The sequence below is a fragment of the Glossina fuscipes genome, unplaced genomic scaffold (genome assembly GCF_014805625.2).
Source record: "Glossina fuscipes isolate IAEA_lab_2018 unplaced genomic scaffold, Yale_Gfus_2 28, whole genome shotgun sequence".
NCBI classification, from domain to species: domain Eukaryota; kingdom Metazoa; phylum Arthropoda; class Insecta; order Diptera; family Glossinidae; genus Glossina; species Glossina fuscipes.
Window position 1 is genome coordinate 10,409,665 of NW_023998423.1, and position 24,224 is coordinate 10,433,888.

A 24,224-nucleotide genomic window follows, 5' to 3' on the forward strand; every position below is an offset into this window, starting at 1 on the left:
TCTCTCTCTCTCTCTCTCTCTCTCTCTCTCTCTCTCTCTCTCTCTCTGTCTCTCTTTGAAAGGTATTAGTTACTAATGCCGCAAATTTTTCTAAAATTTGACTTCACTCAATAATTCCCAGGACTAAGTGGGAGAATTCTTTGTTTCTTGCAAAACTCGATTTTATTCATCAATTAAATTTCTTTTCAAGTAATAGAGTCGTTCAAACGATTTGTCAAGGGCCTTGAAATGTGTCTCAGTTTCTGCAAGAAACTCATTATCGAATTCAAATCTAAATTCAAATTTCATCTGCCATCACATACTATATGAAAAGATTATTTTATTGCCGCTAAGCAGCTACGTCAGTTAACGCTACGAATAATTAACATTAACTCTCACTAAACGCGATAGTCATATGGAAAACATCGCTCTCTTGAAAGCCTCTCGGAGGATTAAGTCTCTGTGAAAATGTTATGTATTTTTTTGTCAAAGACTTCATGTAGATGTTAGTCCCGGGAAATATTGACTGATGTGTGCAAAAGGTATAAACTAAAATATCTGACACTCTTTTGTTGCTATGGGAACCGGAAAATAACACCTCAAAATCTTATTTCCAATTAAGTAAAACCTGTCTTGTGTACATAAATTTTTATATGATAACATACTTACTTACATAGCAACAGTATCAGGCAATGTATGAAAATCGCTACAAATTTTTTTTAATTACTGACAACTTCAAGGGTAGAACAAATCTATTTTTAATAGGTTGGTGATGCTGTTCGTGAAACACTCCGGGCTATATATATATTTCTAATTTTAATCTTTTGAATTTCATAGAGCTTTTGTATTCCACATTGCCTTTGGCGCAAGGGGATATTAACTTTGTGCAGATGTATGTAAGACCCAGAAAGACCTGAGACAGACCCACGTTTTATCCATATAAGCTTGTCTGCCCATCTTTCTGTTTTGTGTTCTTATGTTGAGTCTACATGACGCAATCGTTGAGTTATTTTGATAAAAATTAGTACACTAACGTGCTTTAGCCCAAGGGCGAATATTATTGAAACTCGTTCGAATCGCATCACTTTTTCGACCACTTTTGATATAACACTTTACTTTCAAACGTCGTTGTAGGTGACTTAGGGTATTTAATAGTGATCCGTAACCCACTGTGTTTTTACTTGCTTTTGTCTTTACGCGAAAGGATGCATAAAAATCCTTTAGAGAAAATTAATTTTCTGATCTCACTTAGTCTATTATTATTATTATTATTATTATTATTATTATTATTAATTTCACCAGAGAAATAAATTCTAAGACTAAACTCTTAAAAGCACTAACATCTAAGGCTATCGGCTTTTATTAAAAAGTCTACCGCACTTGAGATTCGAACCCACGACCATTGACTTGCTAGTCGAGATTACTCGCCTACGGCTACTCAGGCGGAATCACTTGGTCTAAATATGGACATTTTTAAGGAATATTTAGGTCCGCGCAGATTCAGATCAACATTAGTGCAGGTTGTAGATGATTTTGTACCTGTGTAAACCTCCCTCTACCGTTTCGTCACTTAGGCAGATTGTGGAAATCGGCTTATGAAGCTAAACAAAGTACCCGCAGAAGAAACTTTACCGTTGCTCCAACAGCAGATGAATGACTAGAAGAATTTAAATTTAAGATTTTACTCTACCTAGGTATATGACCTATGCGCCTTGGAAAATAGTTAAAGTGGATTATAGTGAAGCGAGGAAGGAATACGAAAAAGTTTTATACATATGGCTAATATTTTATGAGCGCTAAACATTCAATCATTCCTTTATTCACAACTAACTATTTTATTGATCCACATAAAAACTGAAGAACATAAAGCCTTTTTTCGACCTAGATGTGCCAGCTGGTAACAACATTCGTTTCAGTTTACATATTGAAATCTGCTTTTAAAAAAAGAAAGCACAAACTTACAGCAGCCCTTATTAAACCTTGGCCAAGCGCATTTGATCATCTGTAGATTACAAAAAAATCATAAGACATTGAAATATATATATTCATCTTCGTCTTATCAATGCGATGATAAATCAATTGAATTTGTGTAAAAATAATTTTTGAACTTTTGCACTCAGGAGTCTGCGTTGAAGCCTGCAAGTTTCGTTGCCATTGTATAAAAGCACGTTTCAAGAATTCAGAATTTTCTATTATTTCGACGCTTACAAAAGTGGTCTCACTAAAACAACTCCAATTTGTCAACTATTTGTCGAAATGTCTTGAAGTTTTTACACATTCCGTTTCAACAGTCGGTAGTACCTAAAAATCATATGGGTTCTTAAATAGTGGCGACATCTGTATTACGCTATACAAACTTACTGGATGATGTGTTATGCATTCGTACACTTTCACTTCAAAATCCCTACCTTCGATATATTTAACAAATGGTGTTACTGACCCACCATTGATTTTAAATAAACTCAATTTCAATGTTCATATCCCCCCTTCAAGGCACTTTCTTTTCATTTGCCAAGGCAATCCGATTAGGTTCCTTTCCAAAAATCTGGACGATGTTTATAACTTATTTTTTTCATTGTATTACATACCGTGATATAAATCCGTCTCAATGCTCGAATATTCGCGATGTCGCATATATCTAAATTAAAACTTTTAATTAACAAAACCCCGCTAGAATTTGTCAATATACTAACTCGTGTTGTTATGAGAAGTTGGCAAAATTTCATATGTTCGTTCGCGTTGGTTCATTGGCGCACATCAACTGCGAATGAGTTTCTAAGCTAGATAAGCAAATGTTTTTTCCCTTTTCTCTATCTGTCATCTCCTATTATATAAAATATGTAGATTTTGTTTTTCATCTCAGGTTAGAATACAACAATTAATTTTGATATTTGATAAATAATACTAGTAAACAATAATAATAACGCAACAGTAAACACAACTCAAACAAATTCTCATTGTTCATTGTAAATAAATTTAATTTCCTTTGGAGCCATTGAACGGTTTCTTATTCACTCTTGATAAAGGCAAACATCATTTATTCTGTTTTTTTAAAACATTTCTTTACTTTTTGATTCACATATATCTCTAATTCATCGAAGCAGAAATTTCTGAAATCTCTTTCTTTGTACATAATGTAAAATGAAATTTTTTTAGGTTCAAAAGACAAATTATTTTACGTTTTTCCTTTCCATTATTCTGTGTCTCTCTCTCCCTCTCTCCAAATGTTTTTTTTTTTTCAGCCGAAACCTGCACTTCAAAAAGAAAACATTTGAGAATTATTAACATAGGTTATGTATTTCTTTAGAGAGTATTAAAATTTGCAAAAGCTGTAAAATTTATGTCCATACAACATGGAACGAAGATATGCTCGAATCTTAGATACCCATTATCATTAATAGTGATAGGAATTATTTGAGGCTGCAATTTTTGGAAGATTCCATATTTTTGAAAGAGTCCAGATTAATCCATATCGAAAGTAAGTTTCAAATCTTTCTTATATTCATCGCAGCGCTAAGATAATTATGACAAGAGAAAAGCCATATAAACTTACCGGAGATATTCATTCCTTTGACCATTTTTGCTTCTTTTGTAGTAGACTTACCTCGATATCACTCTCCTCTGCAAGAGCTTCTATGTTTATATAATATATGAATGATTTTCATAATTTAAGATGCTGTCCAAGATATAAGCATCAAAGTTATTCATGTTAGAGCTTCAACGCACTGTAATGTGTTCCATTATAGACGCTTATATTGCACATCGCATTTCTCGACGACGGGTGTTTGGAAAGGGTCTGCTTGAATGAGCAATCAGTTACTATGGAGGTACAAGAGTTAAAACAGATTGATTATATTATTAAAAGGGTAAAAGAAGCGGTAGTGTGATTGAGTGGCTAGCATTGCAGGGTCGATGCTTTTTCTTGGACATGGAGAAAAAGCTAGATGACGGGTAGTCCAAATTCACGAGTACCTAAATGCCTCGTAGAGTAAAATACGTGAAAGCATTCACGACAGTCCTACGCGGAATATTGAGGTGGCTGTGGTTACCCAAAAATCACGGGGATACCAAATAATTAGACGTGCTGCATAGACCTCGTCTTGCCCCTTATGCAATACCTTTTATGTGCCAACTTTGGTATAGCCTCTCTAAGGGATGTAGACTTATCTCACACGATATGGAACGCACGTTATCACTTACCTGAAAATGCAGAAAACTCAACGTTTCACTCAATTAAGCTATAAAGGCGGGTGTACACATAACGTTACGAGTTATCTGTACATTTTTATGCTTATATTATGCAGGAAATATCGAAAAAGAAACGAGAACTTCTTTCGCACGATTTCACTCAGCAAAGATAACTAAGGAATCCTTGTATAAAATTTCCTTTTTCTTTGAACATTTTTGTAGAACTTCATACTTCAAAGAAATTTTTGTATTAATTTTACTTTGATTTATAAGAAAAAATATATTTTCTCTTAGTGAACAAAAAAGAAAAAACAAAGGTATGTATGCATTCCTAGAACATGAACATATACACATATTCATATATTTGAAGTTTATTTGTACGTTTGCTCGTCTTATTACAATCAAGAATCGTTTTTCAAAGCATGTTGGAAAGGTACATTGCTCTGCTGCAATAATTTGCATACAGCAGACCAAAGTAAAATGTAATCTTTATCAAGAACAACATTCAACCGCATATTTTATATATACACACATTTACACTTGTAAGGAAATCGAAGCATAATAAACATATTTAATGGTATTCTTAAAGAAAGCATTTTTCGAGAAGAGCACGAGAACGTTTCTCTCTCAAGTTCGAACTATAGAGAAAGTAATTTTGTTATAAAATAATGCAAGTTTATGATTATTGTAAATGAAAGCATTGCTGCACTTGTTGTTACAGGTGCTATAATATTTGGATCGGATCAAGAAGTACGTGAAGTGATGCGTGCTGTACGCCGTAATAATGCGACTGGATCATTTTCTTGGATCGGTTCAGATGGCTGGAGCGCTCGAAATCTAGTATCTGATGGCAACGAACCAGAGGTATGTGTAAATAGAAATTGAACGAACATTACAATATAGCATTCACAACACTATAAAATTGTAACATTGCAAGTTTCTAAAATCCTATTTTTTTTACCCTGTCGAAGAACCCTGTGAAGAACTTTATATATTTTAAAAAGGCCAAAATGGTCGCAGGCTGTAAACGGATGAACGCACATGTTATTGACAAGTTAGGTACGGAAGTAATGGAGTGATGATCGGCGGACGATTTCTCTACACGTGCTAAAATTCATGAAATTTTATATTATGCCCAGGGCCAATCTATGCTTTGGCCTACTTACGATCTGCATCGCCCCATAACTGTATATGGAGGACCCTCTCTGCCATTTTTAATCTCTCTTTTATTCTCTGCTGCAAGCATAGTCATCAGTCAGGCATGTCAATTTTTCTATAAGACCGTGGTGATATTTAATAAGTCGTTACAGGGTTGCATTTGCAACAAATGTTACAAACACTGAATGAAAGTTTATAAACGAAATAAATACGTCAGGTATGTTTTACAAAGCAATTAATTTCAGGAAACAAAACGTATTTATGCACCTAACATATTGTAACGCGAACTGTCTTTTTTTGCAATCTTCACGTAATTATTTCGCTTCTTTTCTGACTAAGTTTGTATCCCTGAATTGTGATTCTTAGGCTACCATAGGCTTTACTTACAATTTTTATGATAGTTGTTTGCAAATTATTTACTGGAACTTGTATTTGCAGTTATTCTTCCAGATTTGTTCGTTGGGCTATTCAGTCAGTCTTCACTCGACTGACGTTGCGTTCCGTAAATATTCTGTTTATATATCCTTTTACAAGCAAGTTACGAGTACATAACTTCATTGTGGCATTTTTGGGTCAATTCCTTTCGTTCGCGGAATGTTATGCGAATTGTTAATCTTTTCGACAATCGCCAGCTGGATGTGGCAGGTAAACCGTCATGAATGGGTGTTCGGTTTTATCATTTTTGGTTGAGTTTTCATGCAAACTCAAATCATTAAGCGAGGATGTCCGTAACAATATCAATTACCGAAAGAATTTGTAATCTTGAATAAAACGCACACAGCAGGAGTAAAGCTGCCCTTGTATGTATGAGTTGACTACTTCCATCCGAACAACGGTCTGTTTGGCGCATGTTCTTAATATCTTCATTGTTTCAAAAATTTTAAATAAAAAAATTGTTTTTAAATACTTAGATCGTATGTTAAGCAGCCGCAAACAGAATTATACACAAATGATGGATGATGAGAATACCTTCTAACACCAATAAGGTTTATTAAATGTTTTAGTTACTTATGTATGTATCTTGATCATCGCAATAGTAATGGTCAAGGGGGGTTGGTAATTATGGGAAATTGTTTTAATCCCTTAAAGGCCCCGCTCCAAGAGTTCTGAAATTATGACCCCATTGAGATGTTTGGTTGTACTTGGAATAGTTCAAATAGTTATCAAAGAAAAAACAAATGTACTTATTATAGGGTTGCGAAAGTAAACGTAAGCAATTAACCCACTTCTGACTGAGATTCGGATCAAATTTATTTTTCAATATAATTTTTAATATTATTTTTTTATTCAACATTTGGAATCTTGTCATTATTTGTGGAATACAATACACACATAATTATAGAACGTGCAGATATTCTTAAAACTTATTACGTAGACCGTGAGCACATAATTACGTTTCGTACACGAGGAGTAAGGTTCACGTTTGGTTAAAATGCTTCGTAAATGGGGAGTGCAGCCCCTTTCATGTTAAGAAAATGCAGCAGTTTGTCCTAAAAGATATTTACAAAATAACTTTTGGGTGTGGTTTGTGGGCCGAAATTGTTATTTTTGAAGACGACAATTGCATTACAATTAACTCCAATGCAGAACGATACGAAAACATGATTAAATGATCTTTTGTGGGACGAAGTAGATGATTTCGGCTTGGGCGATATGTCGGTTTAACAAATTGCTGCAATATCTCATCCATCTCGTGACATCGTCAATTTTTTACGAGAAATCTCCGAGCACCAACTAAGATAATTCTAACGCACATTTTACTTTGAGGTTATGTTGGAGCATTGGCTTAATTCAATACACCGCCAAGTTTCAATGAACTCATTCACCACGATTATTCGCGTTATTGATTAAATGAAAGCCGATTTAGGTGGAAAAGTGGCAAAAATTTGTGCTCCAGTATTGAAGATTTACAAAAGTCGACAGCGCATGAGAAAGGCATAAACCAATATTTAAAATTCTTGTTGATATCTCTTATGTTTACAATGCAATTATTTTTGATGTTCTTCCTAGTCACAGTCATTGCTTTCCAGAATGACTCCTCACGGACTCAAATACACATGGATCTATTTGGGTTTCCGAATTTGCAACTTTTCAGCACGGTGTTGCCATTTTCTATTATATCTATTTGTTATGGTCGGCGTTGCCCATCGGATGACAATCACATTCGAAACCAACTGATATGCTTTTCGGATGCGATAACCACCCTGTCTTCCGGTCGATTTGTAAAAATAATTCCTACAGTCGGCCAATTTACTGACAATATATTTATTGACAATATATATATATATGTACCCGAGAAGAGTATATATAAAGCAAGATAATTCATGATAATATGTACATATATGTATGTACTTAAGCTGATATAATATGGAATTAAATAATGAGAAAATGCAATACAAAGTTGAATAATACCAATAATAGTAACAAGTTGAATAATCGCAGTAATGAAAAAATACTATATATACATAGAAGATAGATGAAAACCGAAGTTTATGACCAAAACGACCTTGGGACTTTCGTCCTCACAGCAGTGATATTAATTTGCGGCCTTTCTCAATGTTTTCCCTTTCTTTTCAAACACCACCTCCTATATCTTCCCTTCTTAATCTGTAAATACATCTTCATTACCGCCTTTCGTAATTTTTTGTTCAATTTCTACTGAAATTCGCTAAAAATTCTCAAAGTCATTTGAAAAATAATAAACTACAGTAGGGATCATGTTGAAATATCGCAATCTCCATTTCTAGGACGGACTTACGACAGACTACGAAAGACAAGAAGTTCTGGCAGTGAAAATCGAATATTGATTGGAATTTATTGTGATGTACGTGCTGAGTAGCGAAGCAGCCTCTACACCAATCACTGGGTTTTTCTTTTTGGCTTAGTTAAAGAGAAATGCATGCTTTACTTGGGACTCGAAAAATTTCCATCTTAATTACAACTCCGACCTAAACGACAATCTTAAAGGGCAATCGATAACTATTTTCATTTCTTTTTGTATGCCGCTAACAAAAATGTTTCACCCAAATTTCAGATTGATCTCTATGCCAATAGTAAAACTTTATCCTGTCGTGGTATATGGCGTACAAATCTATATTATGAAGAAAAACGACTTTCATTTGTGCGCAAATAAAATGCAACATTTTTTTTTTAGTTTTGATTAATAAAAAACAAATATGAACATTTAAACTTAATGCATTGTCATTTATGTGTAAACATAAATTTATTTATATTGAAATATAAAAATAAAGTTGCACCAATGGTAGTGTGCAACCGTGGAGCGTCATTTAAATTGCAGTCATTGGAAAGAATTGCGGTCAAAAGAAATTGTGCGATATGCAAGCGATGTTAAAATTAACGAAAGTTTAAAATACGAACAATTAAATGTGCAACAGCTTAAAAAATCGAATGTCAATTGCATTAAAAAAACACTGGGTTTGTCAGCATATAACAAGATGCAAGCAGAAACACTTTACACGTTAACTCTCGCACGATGGCAAATGTGGCTCCTTCCGCTATTGAAGAATTTTGCAATTTAAATTTGTTGCCTTAACAAAGCACTCACTCCTTGTTGAGAGAAAAATTTGTTGTCCAGATTCAATTAACTTTTTGCCCGCTTGATAGGAAATCTGACAAATATAAAAAGAAAACTTGATTGCACGGGTCTGCTGGAAACTATGGATATTTCGTATCGTACGATGCTTCTACTCAAGTCCAAAATATTTGAGACTCTGTTAAGAGCTTCACAGTGATCCGAAAATGCAGAAATACAACCCAACTACAAACAACCACCGAGTACTAAGACCCCTCGCCTGAACATAATGTTTCACCATCCATTTTCAATGTACTGTAATAATATTCGTATGGCTCATATCGAGTCATTTTAATTGTGAATGGAAAATTGTTCAAGTCGTCTTCCAGGATCCTTTTAATTTCATTTTCAAAGTGCACCGGTGCTCCTAGAATGTCGCGGCAGCACATCCACATATGCGAAATATTCCGAAATCGTATGCTAATAACTTAACAGACCAGCGTTCTAATCCGAAAATCGCTACCAATGGTTTGCGGACTGCATGAAGCTCAAAGCTTTCTGTCGCAAACCATTTCGAGAAATTTCGTAACCGCAAACAGTAGAGTTAACCCTTCATTTTAAGTTTTGGCTTTAACAGTTCTCCGCTTGCGTAAGTGCTCTGGTAGCGTGACGTGTAAGTTTATAATACATATGTTTATACTCACGCGGAATATAGGCACCTAAAGCGTATTGCAAAACATCAGCGCCAAAAATAATTTCTTTTGTTGGATAAGAAAGTGTGAGCAAATTAAGCGAAAGTATTTCTTTTAGTTGCTTGAACCTATTACTGTGAACTTCAGTCCATTGCCATCTCACTTTCTGCTCTCACAAATTATCAAATGGACCCCGTAGTTACAGCATATGTTTAACAAATTCGTCGTAAAAATTAACAGCACCGTGAAGAGAACATAATTCCCCTACCGCAATTATCTGGTATATTGCTTTGATACTTTGTGGACCAGGCTGTAACCCCTCACGGTTTACAATGTATCCTTTTTGAAAATTTCACTTTAGAACCGTGCTCCAGGTTAAGACGTAGAACTTCAGGTAGGCTTTTGCAGTGTTGTTCTTTATCTTCACCAAAAAAAAATATCGTCGATATAAGCTGCAACTGCAATCAAACTAGAAAATATTGTTTATTAGAGAATAACCGGAAATGTTTTCACACCAAAAGCCATAGGACTGTAATGATGTAAGCCTTTATGTGTGTAATTGTGGGAAGGTGCTTCGATTCTGCATCAACGTCTATCTGCAGAAAGGTATCCAATAGGTCTGTATGATTGAAATATTTTGTATTTGCAAGTCTTGAGTAAGTATCCTCCGGAAGAGAGAGTGAATACTGATGAGTTTTGGCATACCACACACATATTTATATTCATTGACAGACGGATAGACATGTCTAGATCTAGAATTCCGAAATTAAAATCGGTTAAGAATAGGTTCACTTTGAAGCTTCTTTAAAGACATCGTAAGCAATTTACCAAAATGAATATAACAATGGGAGAATTAACAAAGGGGGAACACTCGTATCGCACTTATGGGAGTATACTCGTATATCTCAACGAATTCGTTATCTATTCATAATTTTAAAGGAGTATCTCTTCAAATGAAAAGTTACATGTGGCATAGCAAAAAAAAAAAGTCCCTGCTCCACTGCAATGTGTTTATCACCATGGAAAATGCGCACCTTGTAGAAATATTTCTTTTTTCTTTTCCTTTCGTACTTCTTTTCGCAGCTTCAACGTGAAGCTCATTTTCTGTTAAGTATTTTTATGCATAAGTACAGTTGTGATATTTAATGTGATGGAAACAGACAACTCTTCTAAAATATATCTTCATACCCACAAAGATCTAAGGTTATTGTGCCAAATCAGTTCAAGACGTATTTTTTGAAAATGAAAATTCGAATTTCTTCTTAAAATGCATGACCTTTGAGTTTTTCAATTATCAATCACACAATTTCGATTAAGACAAAGCGTGGTCTCAACAGGGTAATGCAACACGTCATACATCTGGTAACACCATCCATTTATTGGATCACTTACTTTTTAATCCCTAGAAATTTCGTTGTGAACTCGCCACCAATAGTCTGCGATTTAAGATCGCTTTAGAGTTCTTTCCCTGCAATTGAGATTTTCTGATAGTAAATCAAAATTGCCTCATCACCTTTAAACCAATATTATTTATTCCATTAGTAAAGTAAGTGTCAATTTAGGTGAAAAGGTGTTAAAAACATTTGTTCTGAAAGAATGGAATTTTTGAAAAAAATTCAGTGACAGTCATTTACCTGAAATCTTTTTTAAGCTAAGCTGACATAAATCAATAACTAAAATAAAAAAAATAATCAAATTGCTGTCTTATATGACTCGTTTTTATTTGAAATAAAAAAAAAATCAAGTAAAAAAGTTACGGTCGGGCGACGCCGACCTTTACATACCCTACACCACTTCGCCAAGTACAGCTATTCGCTCGTTTTGGTACTAATACACCAAAAAATACATATTATTTTGATGCAAAGCCAAAGCAGTGTTCGCCTTATGGGCCAAAGTACGTCAGTGGACCAAATTTCATCAAATTATCTCCAAAATTGCGACCTTTAGCTTGAACACAAAAATACCTGCACAGACAGACAGACGGACAAATCGGCTTAGATCAATTTAGAAAATGATTCTGAATCGATCGGCATGATAAAAGTTGAGTCCACCTTAAGCCCTTCTGCAGGTTACATACGTTCGCAGTAACTTAATGTACCCTGTACCATAAGTAGTGTATGGTTTAAAAACCTTACCTATGGATAATCCTATCGGTTTGTTGTAACAACAACTTAATGGAAAAATTAGCAAAAAAAACAATTATATAAAAAAGTTTGTCGTTTTCCAATTTTCACAAATTATAAAAAAGTTTAATTAGTTTTCGATTTTAGTAAAACGTAGAAGTTGATAACAACATTTGTTGCACTATACAAAATGAAAATAAAGCTCGTTTTAATAGACAGACACGCCGGCAGAGTTGCTTACACTAGTTGTCCCATGCACCGATCCCGAATTTTTGTGCTTTGCAAACACTTGGCTGACTCGACCTTTCCTCCGTTCTGCGTAGTTATAAAAAGTTGTCTAGTATCTATGAAAATATAAAAAAAAGGTCCCTTTTGCCCGATTTCATTTTAGTACTATGTCACTAAGTTCTTCAAAATTTCATTGCAGGTTGAAGGCACCTTATCGGTGCAACCTCAAGCTAATCCTGTGCGAGGCTTTGAAGAATACTTTTTAAACTTGACTGTGGAAAATAATCAACGAAATCCTTGGTTCGTAGGTAAGTAAGTGCTAGTAAGCAATAAAGAAAGATCTCAGACCAAAGAAAAAGAGAGAAAATATCAAACTTAATTTTATTCAAAGATAGATTAACTATCGATCTGCGTTTACAGAATTTTGGGAAGATCGTTTTCAATGCCGCTATCCAGGTAGCTCTAGTACACCGTATAATAATTACAACCGTACTTGCACCACCGAAGAACGTCTATCACGTGAGAATACCGACTTTGAAGATCAATTGCAATTTGTTAGTGACGCCGTTATGGCATTTGCTTACGCTTTGAGGTAATCCAAGGAGAAATGCAAAAGCTATAAAGTCGTAAAGAGTAAAATTATTTAAACTTTTTTGAAATGCAGAGACATGCATCGTGATCTTTGTGGTGGCCGACCATCGCTGTGTGAGGCTATGAAGCCAACAAAAGGCGGAGATTTATTGAAATATTTGAGAAAGGTTCAATTTGAAGGTAAGACAAAATAACCAATAGACTCTTGATTAACTTGATTATTCAGAACATGAAAAGTTCACATCAACAAGTTATGTTTCTTGACCAAAGGCGACAATGTCGTTGCGACTGACTCTCAATCAATCCAATTTGAGACAAACTATTGCTATATTCCGCAAAGTGTGTGAAATTAACTTAGAAAAAATTATGTACATATATATATATATATATCCTTTTTTTACCCTACTTCCACTTTTCGGTAAAGATGTTTTGTGTAGTCGTATGTTACACTCAGACAAACTTAAGATAGATTTTAATATATCGATCATTAAGTAATTTCTGAACCGATATAAGCTCACCTGTCCCTCTCCCCGACAGATGAATTTTTGGTTTTATGTTCAGCATACAGATTACAATCTCCGAGATCCTTAAAGGAATTTTTATGCACCGATTTTTCGTTCCTGGCCTAAGTAAGCACCCTATTAAGTAAGTAAAAGTAGAGTATTTGATCGGATCATTGCTACGATCACTTTCCGTTTAATGCCTCATTTTCAAAGAAAATTTGCCAATCGCTGAACAAGTCCATTTACGCTTTTTAAAATGCGGATCGAAAGGAACTGTTCTTTAAACATCTTTGCACATAAGTGCTCATACGAATACCAAGTCTTTGTGTGGCAAATAAACCGAAAATTAGTCCGTCCTAGTAAGCTGAGAAAAAAAATTAATTGTACCAACTTTGGACCACGAAAGTTTATCTCTTGGATATCAACCCAAAGAAGGATACGAAGAGGATGAATGAAAAGTAAGTCAGTATGCGGAAAAAGTTTCTTACATATTCTCACGATGAGACCTTTTACACCGTCGGATGCCGTCACATCCGTTTCTTGGCCCACTCCTTTACAAAGTCTCTTATAAAACGTATGCCTTTACACGAAGGCCAAGTATAATTTTTATCACGACAATAAATACGATATTGTATCAAGCGAAATGATGGGATATGCAACGGTCGGCCTTACCCGACTAAAATGTTTTCATTTGTTTACTGTTTTGTTTTTCCGCGTTTTTACTTTTTTATATTTTTCATTGTTTTCTTTTAGTTTATTCATCTTTCGTTTTGATTTGATTCACTTCAATTAAATTTTTGGTTTTTTTCACTTTTTCATATTTGGTTTAACGGTTTTTTCCTTTATCCGGTTTTCTATATTAATTTTATTAAATATTTTACCATTGGCAAAAATCACTATTAATTTTGTTTTTTTTATTAATGCGATTTCATTTATTTCAGGTTTAAGTGGCGATCATTTTCGTTTCGATAATAATGGTGACGGTCCCGCTCGTTATAATATTATACACTTTAAACAATCAATTGAGGGACAATATCATTGGGTTAAGGTTGGTGAATATTACGAAGGTGAACTAAGACTAAATATGTCGGGTAAGTTTTTTAAATATCTTGTTAGCTAGAAACAAATAAAACCGTATTAAAACCGTATCATCTTTATTGAAAAAAAGCTTTTCTTAAAGAAACGCATTGTTATAAAAACAAAAGGGAAACGTTGCTCCTGCAAGGACAATTGCAATGCAGATTAATAGTTATGTAGCTGTTCATTAAAACATGGTAGTTGAGTAAGGTCGATCATTAACACTAGATTTACGGGAAGCCGTCAATTTAACGGATAACTTTTGTGAATCGTCTTACTCGAATAAATAAGGATAGGAAGATGAGATTTTACGCAATCATTCCTTGATCGATTAAAAAAATATACATCTGAAAAATGCTCATGACTTGTTCACAAACACATCGCACAATGAACTTAACACTAAAACAATATCTAAAAACATCAGAAATGTTTCTGTCAAGTTGTAGCGACTTCAACGGTTCACATAAATTACCCGACAAATTAAAGAGTTTTCGCAAAAATAGGTATATAACATCACATTTATTTGCATCATAATGACATAAGTGGGCGTGTCTAGGAAAGAAATTTGCCATATTATATTAATAAACACCAATATATTGATTTTGCAATTGGTGGGCCAAGACCGGCATCTAAGCTGACAAGAAATAGCGGAGGCGCTAAACCTCAACCGCACGATAGTTTGGAGTCATTTGAAAAGAGTACAAGGCTACAAAAAGCAGTTCGAGACCGCGGAGACTTTTCAGTACAACCTATTGTAACATCTAAAGAAATCGACTTCCTTATGCTGAATTTTAAAAATCGAAATTCTCTCAAATTGACGGACGCCGCAAATCTAGTGTTAGACGCCTTATATCAATTCACCCATTATTCTCATAAGACATATAAAATTTTTCCTTGTATCCATGAGAATCTCATGATCGATGTTTTCCAAATACATTACGATTAAATTCTACGGCCCATTACTCTTTACTGCTTATGCAATAATACCGTCTACATCCTTGCTGTCTGTCTACAGAAAACGCATTAAATTTTAGGCCGTATCGAAAGTATCACTTCAGGAGGATTGAACGCATATGAGGCCGATGTACGTACCTTTGCTGAGCTAGCTAGTTCGTGAGATGACGGAGAGGTTCTACATTTTTGGCTCACTATGCAAAAGAACAGCACGTACTTACCCTTTAACGGATACGCGAAAAGACACAAACTAACCTACCGAACGAGCATCCCTTGTGCTTCCGGGTCTTTCTGTATCCGCCCTGCTTATGCTCTCCTTAAACCCATGATGTCTATGGGAGAAAACGAAGTCGGATCCAAAGACCGCTACCAATTTACCTACCTCTCATTATAAGAAAAGAACTTAGGACATTTTTATATCACTTTAGTTATAAAACATTAAAAGGCAGAGCTTTCTACGAAGCGAATACTTACTTTGCTTAAGACCGATAACATATGAAATCCTTCGAAGAATGGCCTATCTGATCTAAATCAAGTTTTGCCGAGAAGTTTTGAAAATTGCAAACTTCCGCTTAATAAAGCTTCATAGGGGCCGTAGTGGTAAAAATGATTTCAAATCGATCGGTAAAATAAAAGCTGGTTTTTTCTGAACGTTACACACATCCCATAAAAGCAATGCGATTAGTTCACAATGTTAACACAACCCGCAGAAATGTAGATAGCAAATAAGAGGCGATGATAATTAAACTTACGACGCAATCTACTTTAGAGTCTTCTCACTAAAATTTCATTGTTTTAACATTCCACAGAATAATGGGATATTGCAATCAATTTTCAGAGCATGGTCGGTGTGTTGAGGCAGAAATCAATAACAAACGCCTTCAAGTCCCTTATTAAGGGGAAGTAGGAAACGATGGCGTGGGAGAAAATTTATTATAACGGAATGAGTTGTGTTTGAATAATTGAAGTTTCAAACTCGTCCATGCCGTCAGTGGGGTAACACTTTTCTGAGCTGAGATGTTTTTTATCATTAAGGTGTTTTATCATCGTATTTTTTTTCTTTTTATCCCATCGTTTTCGGAAAATTTTGCTACGTGCGTATTATTAAATCTTTTCAAGCTGAAGAACTGAAATATCTTTCTTCTTAAATGCAAATACAAGCAAATCATGTTTCTTTTGTGGTGTAAAATTACAATTTCCAATCATTGCGTTGATTGCGCTGTTTCGAAGAACGAAAAATCTCACTTGGTTAACAAACAGAAGAAATGCACATATATAGTAACCGCGTGATATTTAACTCTGCATACAATGCAAAAGCAAACGTACGGCTATAGAATCAATTCCTTTTAATCACTCATAGTACACCACATATAAGAAATGTAATTATATTGCTTGCACAGTACTACTGATAAGGCTAAAGAAGCTATTCTTTTAATGGCGGATACGAGCGTTGAAGAAAACGCAGAATTGACTCGCGTTATACTTCACGCTTAAATGTATCTATTTGGGCTAATCCTAAGACGCCGTCAGTTTAGCCTTCCACTTCCACATGGATCGTCTCACCGTCTAAACTGTACCTGTCTCTCTCAGATCGGTTGTCTCACCATTCAACGAGCCTGACTTTCTTGAGTAACTGCCTGTACTCATAGCCCCGTTGCACGATTGACTTTTCTTCCTGCCCTTCCTAATTAGTTTAGTTATTTATGCTCTTTGAATTGCATTTGGATATCGGGTCATTCGATAACCAACCCAATTAGTATTCTTGAGCACATGCATTCTCTGTTCGACGACAACAGCAGCAAGATAGAAAAACGAACGGTCTTTTCAATCACTCATCTTGCCAACTGACTTAAGATACTACACGGAGTTAAGTGTTCTGCTTTTTCGAATAATGTTTAAATATCACGCACACTGCGCTATCTAAGCTTCCTTATAATATGAATTTTTCGACTTTGGCCGTCATAACTATTGTAGTGTGATCGCATACTATCGTATTCATCCACTTGAAGTGTGAGAAAATTATGCCACTGCAGGATAATCCTCTTGATAAAATAAAATGTCACGCTTCACTTCGCATGTAAACAGTGATAATTCTGTTTATATAAGAATAATCTAGTGTGTGATAAGGATAATTTAGTAAGCAATTACAATCCTGTTTAGAATAAGATAAGAATAATTTAGTGTAAAAATTTAGTATAAATAGTGCCTAAAAAAATAAAGAAGATCAGTTCTCACAAAGCAACTCAACCAAGCGTTTTACTCGCTAATAGCACTAGGCATTCAATCTGCCTGAACCATTAAGATTAGTGACCGTCTTATGCTGAGACATTTTGGCATTATAAAAGACGGATAGACTTGGCGTACTGCAGCCGAGCAGCATAGGGCCTAAACAGATAAACTAAACACTTCATACTACATCAAACATTATTACACTATATTGCGCACTTTGCTTGGATTCCTGAAGCACCCCATGAGAATTTTTTCTCGATAAATGCCTTTCATCATATATTATATCAGTTATGATAAGGCACGGAATGGTAATTCATGCAAACTTGTATATACAAAATTTACTAAGCACGGACTTTAATAGCCTATAGAAGTGAATTGTGGAGCGACTTAAATAAATTTTCGCATCCTAACAGTGTAATATTTTAAGACTATGTACTTGATGTCTCAAAAAAAAAAAATCTCTCTGCATTGTTTTCCCAAAGCAATATTTTAATTTTAAATGACTTTTTTTTGTTCGTCTCCTTAACGTAACCGACCTACCACCACCTTATCTATATACGAGTTTGTCTATCTGATGTACTTATCTGTGAGCTTATTTACATTTGAATTTAATTTCACAACAATTCCTTGTTGTGCTTTTAAATAATACATTGTCTGTGTCTGTTACGCAATGTCGGTAAAATGAACCACAAAACTTTTCATGCATTCAACACACAACAAGGGTCCTGTCGGTTTCAGGGTGTCGCCCTAAACGCAAACTTTTGTAAATTTTGAGAAAAGTGTAAGTACTTGCGGTTCTACTTCAAGGGAAATTGAAAAAGAACAAAAAATAAAAACAAAATTCAATTTTTTAAATCACATTTTAGCAAACAATTCATCAAACTAAATTATGCAAGTGTATAGGAATGATAAATTATCATGAACATTTTCATGTCATGTCCTCTAAAAGACAGTACAATATGTCTGTTTTTGAGATTCGTATCATTTTAAATTAGATTAAACGAGATAATAATGGAAATAATATAACCGTATATACGTTAATACAATTTCTATTTATATTTTATATTTCAATGTTGTTTCGCAATACCGCAGCGGTTCAATTTAAGCTGTTGCATCCGAAGCCACCTGAGTCCGTATGCAGTTTGCCTTGCGAACGTGGCCAGGCTAAGAAATACGTTGAGGGCGAAAGTTGCTGTTGGCATTGTTTCAATTGTTCCACATATCAAGTAAGTGTATAACGTATAACGTATAACGTAAAAGTGCAAATACATATTGTACGTACGTACGTATGTACATGTACATGCATAAACATGTTCTGCCTTTTCTCAGTTTATAGTTTAACAATGATTTAACACAGTAGAGAAATATAATTTATTCGATTTGTTTTTATTTGATTTGATTTAGAATATAAAAGGAAGAGAAACATTTTACTGCTATTGTTGTTTACTTCAAATTTACCACACAATCTATTTTAAATATGTTTGTATTCTTTTTTATTTTTTATTTTTTTTTGTTGTATTTTTTGTTTTCTGTTTCATTTAATTGAACTAAATTGTTCTTTAGTGAAAATTGATTTATACACTAACAACATAACATTGGCAACTATTGCTACGGCAAATATATTAAAGTTGAGCCACAAGTAACGGAAAAAATTTAATATAGCTAACCATTAATATTGGAAAATTTTTTTTTTTTTTTATTTATATTATATGATATTTATTCAAAGAAATTTTATTAGAATTGTTTAATAAATGGCTTGATTTATATGCAGCTCACATAATATTTTGAAAAATCCGTTTAATTACATCGAGTCCATGCGTGTTTGTTAAAGTATTACTCTTGATTGTAGGAAATAGAAAGATATGTAAGACAGCATGGAACAAATTTGGACATACAATACGCAGTATAACACGCTATAAACGTAAAAAGATCCAGCCCAACCCGAACATTCCGATCTATTACTAAACTCAATTTTTATCCGCTTAGTTATAAAATGCATTAGATTCACGCCTAAATAACTTTGGCAAACCGAGCGTGTTGCATTTACTCTTCGTCATCTTTAATAAGCTTGAACTGGAACCGTTAATAGTCGCGTAGTCGACCTGTATGAACCTAGGTAACCTAATATTATAGTGAAGGTTAGGTTATTTAAGCGCACTCAGGAAGTTGGAAAAAGCAGGCTCTGGCCCGTTTCACTCTTAAATATAAAAATTTCTTTCACAACTATGAGGTCGTCGGCTAGAGAGCGCCTTAAGTGGAAAAAACGTGGCCGCTAGAATATTATCAAAAAATTATGACCGCATTAAATAACCTAAATAAACTTACTCTCGAAATTGCTCTCAAACTTACTCCCGAACTTACTCTCGAACTTACTCTCAAATTGGACCGAATGATCGAGTCGAACACGAGTTGCAATTCCGGGGAAGATCCACGATTTCGATCGCATATTTTCGACTTCTTTGTTTTTTTGACCCCATAGGTCGTAACAAATAAATAATCTTCCTCAACGCCGCCTTGCTTTAATCTGTTTACACAACAATTTCAGACGAATTTTGTGAGCCGACAACTTTAGCTTATAATTTCGACATACATGGTTAAAGATAATCGCTTGAATTTTAACTAACAATGATTTTGTTTATACCCGCTTAAACTCGATATCGTTGTGTATTTTGGAGCAACAACATCTAAAATCTAAAACCTGTAATTGTTAGTGCCACTTAACAAAGCCTTTACTTTGATTTCAAGGTCGAGAGATCATACCCTTTAACTAAGACTCTAATCAAACGCGGCCCCATTAACATTGTTAAATTCTTGTACAATAATACAAATAATGGAGTCATTCGTAAGAGTCATTATCAACATATATACAAGAACGTTCCTGTTCATATTGCAATGTTTATAAGTACATTCGCATGACAACAATGTTCTTTCGTTTTTGCTTTCTTTTATTATTATAAATACTGCAAGCTTAGATGTTCTCCAAGAATATGATAGATAAAAATATAAAAATTAACTGGAAATATTCATTGAAATATCAAACGCAATTACTTGCATTTATTGTCACTTCCAACCAGAACATAATCTTTTAGCAGATCTAAAGAAAGAAAAATGTCATTATAACTTCATAGCCGCGATTGTTAGGAGCTTTAAATGGAAGTTAGCGACGAGACGATATCAAATTTTCCGTATGAGTAGCCGCGTAGGTAGGAAATGCGGACGCAAATGCAAGGTGCGCTAGAGTTTACTTCGGTCGTAGCTATATGTATAACACAGTCGCCAAAGCCGTAATACTTAGCCATTCTGCGCTTAACCATGGCTGCGGCCGCCATCTTCTTGTCTGTTTTTGCTTCCACAATTTCTTTCTGGCCGTCATCGTGTTATGCGGATAGGATACATATCCTAAGCGACTGGTCATGTTTTCTTCTTAAACATCTCGACAATCTTTTCTTCACTTATAAAAAAAATATATTGTAATGTAAACAGTCTTTCGCAATTTTACTTTATTTATTCAATTTATTCTGAAATCAGTTCGTACCATTGACTTTTAGGATTATAGTGAATTTATGCACAATTCTTAGCAGATCTATCTACAAATTATACACAGGAACTCCCGTTCTGATCCTGTCCGTTCGAATATTGCAATTCAACTCTCATGACGCGACGCGTTCAACTCACTTTTTACCCCCTGCCTTCTGCAAATATTCGGCTTATGTACCTTTTTGTGAAGAAGTTACAATCAACTAAATTTGTCACGACATTTGTAATTCGTTTTTCCGCCAAGTTTCTGCTAATTTCGCGATTCGCTAGCTATATGAGGCAAATAAAGAGCTATGAGTGTGTCCTTGACTTTTCCTTTTTTTAAAGTTTTGCATTTTCATAGCATGATATTTACGTTAATACATCGATCAATAATTTTCGGGACTGGCTAATGACTAATTTTTATGAACACTTTTTTTTTTTTTAAGTAACGTAGTGTAGGTATGTTCCCCAATAATATATTGTATTTTTCTATGGATTTGCGATTAGATGTGTCTATGAGTTGCTATTAAGAAGACAGGCTCACGTAGATATTCACTCTTACAATTAATTCTTAGAAATAAAAGTAAAAGTTTGAAGTCGTAAAATTACAATGCAATATACATATAGTTATGGCAAGCTTCACATATACATCACAACTTCTGAATTATCTTTCATAATATTTTAAGATTTTTTAAACCTTGTCTGTCTCTTTTTGCTTTTTTTGACCGTGCGCTCACTTGAAAGTGGCTTAATTATTGGTCAGAAGCAAAGTGTGGCCAAAGTACAAAACAAAATCATTACGCTAGCACTCGTAGACAGCATATTATATATATATATATATATATATATATATATATGTAAATTTAAAATATTTTTTAAAACTGAAGAAAAAACCAAGGGAATGGGCTGAACAGTCATCTACATTGTTAACAACATCGATTTGAACAAAGTGTGTAATAATACATGTTTAATTTTCATTGAACAAGATGCAAGTGCAAAAGTGCAAAAACTCAACACTTGATTGTCGGCACATGAGATAAAACGAACGAAAAAGAAAAGTCTTCCATTTATTTTACGACAAATATTTAAATATCGTGATATCGACTTAAACATCTTTAATTTGCAACTTCTTTTATGTACATATATATTCGTAGATACGCCATCCATTGGATGAAACTCAATGTTTAACTTGTCAACTTGGTACATTGCCCGACGTAACTAAGCAAAACTGTCAGACCATACCCGAGGTATATTTACGGCCAGAATCTGCTTGGGCTATTGGCGCAATGGCATTCAGTTCTACCGGCATATTGATAACATTGTTCGTAATTGGAGTATTTGTCAGGTAAGCTTAAGAGCGATATTTATGCTCGTTGAAGAATTTTGTCTGTGTTTGCAGTGTGACAATTTTTTATGTTTGGAAATGTAAAATCTTTGCTATCTTAAGAGAAAAAGAAAATACAGGAAATAGTACTAAAATTCAACATTTTGTCCATTTTGAAGTAAGAATTCTTACCCAAAAATCCAGTCATAGTGGAATAACAACAATTTAAACATGGTCTTGCTTGACAGGCATTGCGGGAAAGTAACCAAAAGCAATTGTTTATCGTTTAAATTTTTTTTCAAATATTTTTCCTTTCGTAATAAATCAAAGTGTTTTCAAAGTGTTGGCTTCGCATAAGTAAATCGATACCAAGAAAATTATCGTCTTCACAAGTGTTGTGCAGCGACTTGAAATGAAAAAGCAAGTATGCTCTAGATAACAACTACATCTAACGATGGACGTAGAATATAGTAAATAGAAAGTAGTGGAGAGTGAGTAGAAGATAGCGAGTGCCAGAGATAGCGAGTAGCGAGAAGCGGATAGCAAACAGTCGATGACGAATATTGAGTGGCGAGCAGTAGTTAACGAATAGAGGATAGCAAGTAGCGCACAGGGAGTAGGGAACAATGGGTATCGGATGGCAAATAGCAGATGATGAGTACCGAATAGCGAGTGGCGAATAGTGAGTAATGCAGAAACCACTAGTCTAACTTTCTAAGCGCTGCAAAGTTATTATTTTAATGGACAACATCTTGGGTGAACTTAATATTTTAAATTAATTCGTGCGACTCTAGTGCCGGCATAGCCATCAGTTCGCTCTCCTTTGGAAAAAGCGGACGACTCACGTCTCACATGTGACGCTACTATGAATGCCTCCATCCAATTAACTGATGGTTTACTTGTAAGCACACTTGCTTTTTTTCAGTATTAATTTGCGTAAAACCCTATGTGTTGCAGCGCTTTCAATACCGCTAAGAGCGACGTCGTGCATCATAGCATACGGTCTTGACGCCTACTTTAAATTCATTTACCAACTAATCACGGCCTCTAAGTCAATTATTTACGCCGATTTTGTAAGAAACTTGATCACGCTTGACTTGTCCATACGTCCACCTGCTCTTTAAAGCTATAATATATAATAGCTTTTAGGCGATCACGGGATTTTTGACAGACTGCAGTTCTCATGTAAACGAAATTAAAACAAAGTGGTGGACTTAGTCACTCACGTAATTGCCAAGTTTTTCATTGAGAACATAGTAGCAGTAGGTTGATATCTAGATGCAAGAATGCTATGCGAAACTGAAACGAAAGAAAAAAAAGATTGGCTTCCAATTTTTCTATTACATTTGCTGCCATGCTTTACTGCTTTATTTTGCTTTCGATGTATTTCTATTTCTCTTGTGAATTTGTACTAAATTTTATCTACAATGATTATGATGTTAACTTTGGGGAATTGTTCCCTTGTCTTTGGCCTTGTCATGTTTTTGTCACACTCTGAACAAGTTTTCTTTTTCTTTCATTGTTCTCGTCATTCGTCTCGGGCTTTTGCGATATATGTGATAAAATCATAACAACAATAATGATAACACTGACGACAATAATGATGACGACAACAACAGACACAATGATACTCCAATTGTTAGAGCATCAGGACGAGAACTAAGCTATATACTCTTGGCTGGCATACTCAAATGTTATGCGGTTACCTTTGCGTTAGTGCTGAGGCCCACAAATGTCGTTTGTGCCATACAAAGGTAAGTGAATGGTTGCGGTTTTTTCTCGGTTCACATGTTCATATATGTACATAGTAAAGAAAATTGTGCAATACGAACTAACAACTATGTAAATGTTGTGCACTTCGAATCGGATACGTACACAAAAAATGTTAGAAAATACTTTCTTGTTGCTTGTAGTTTTCGTGCGGTTTAAATGCGGTAGAATGGTAAAGTAATTAATTTGTTTTGCAAAGTCTGAGCTAAGAAACATGAAATTTTATAGATAGAAGACAGATAGCAAGGAAATGTTCAAACAAGGGGGAAGAAATTGTGAAAATACTGCCACTGAGAGAAGCTAAAGACATTAGGAACCCATTATTGTGAACCATTAATTTATTTATACATCCGCATA

At 34.6% G+C, this 24,224-nt stretch overlaps 1 protein-coding gene across 1 annotated transcript in view; it reads left to right on the forward strand.

The window, feature by feature from the left end:
- Positions 1-24,224, forward strand: part of LOC119636335 — a 225,947-nt gene that overhangs the window by 199,586 nt on the left and 2,137 nt on the right. Inside the window, exons 10-17 of the mRNA XM_038031637.1 lie at positions 4,889-5,031; positions 12,100-12,208; positions 12,321-12,492; positions 12,565-12,671; positions 13,936-14,085; positions 18,347-18,480; positions 21,928-22,118; positions 23,717-23,851. Coding sequence (XP_037887565.1) covers positions 4,889-5,031; positions 12,100-12,208; positions 12,321-12,492; positions 12,565-12,671; positions 13,936-14,085; positions 18,347-18,480; positions 21,928-22,118; positions 23,717-23,851 — 1,141 coding nt within the window. The remainder of the gene's footprint in view (positions 1-4,888; positions 5,032-12,099; positions 12,209-12,320; positions 12,493-12,564; positions 12,672-13,935; positions 14,086-18,346; positions 18,481-21,927; positions 22,119-23,716; positions 23,852-24,224) is intronic.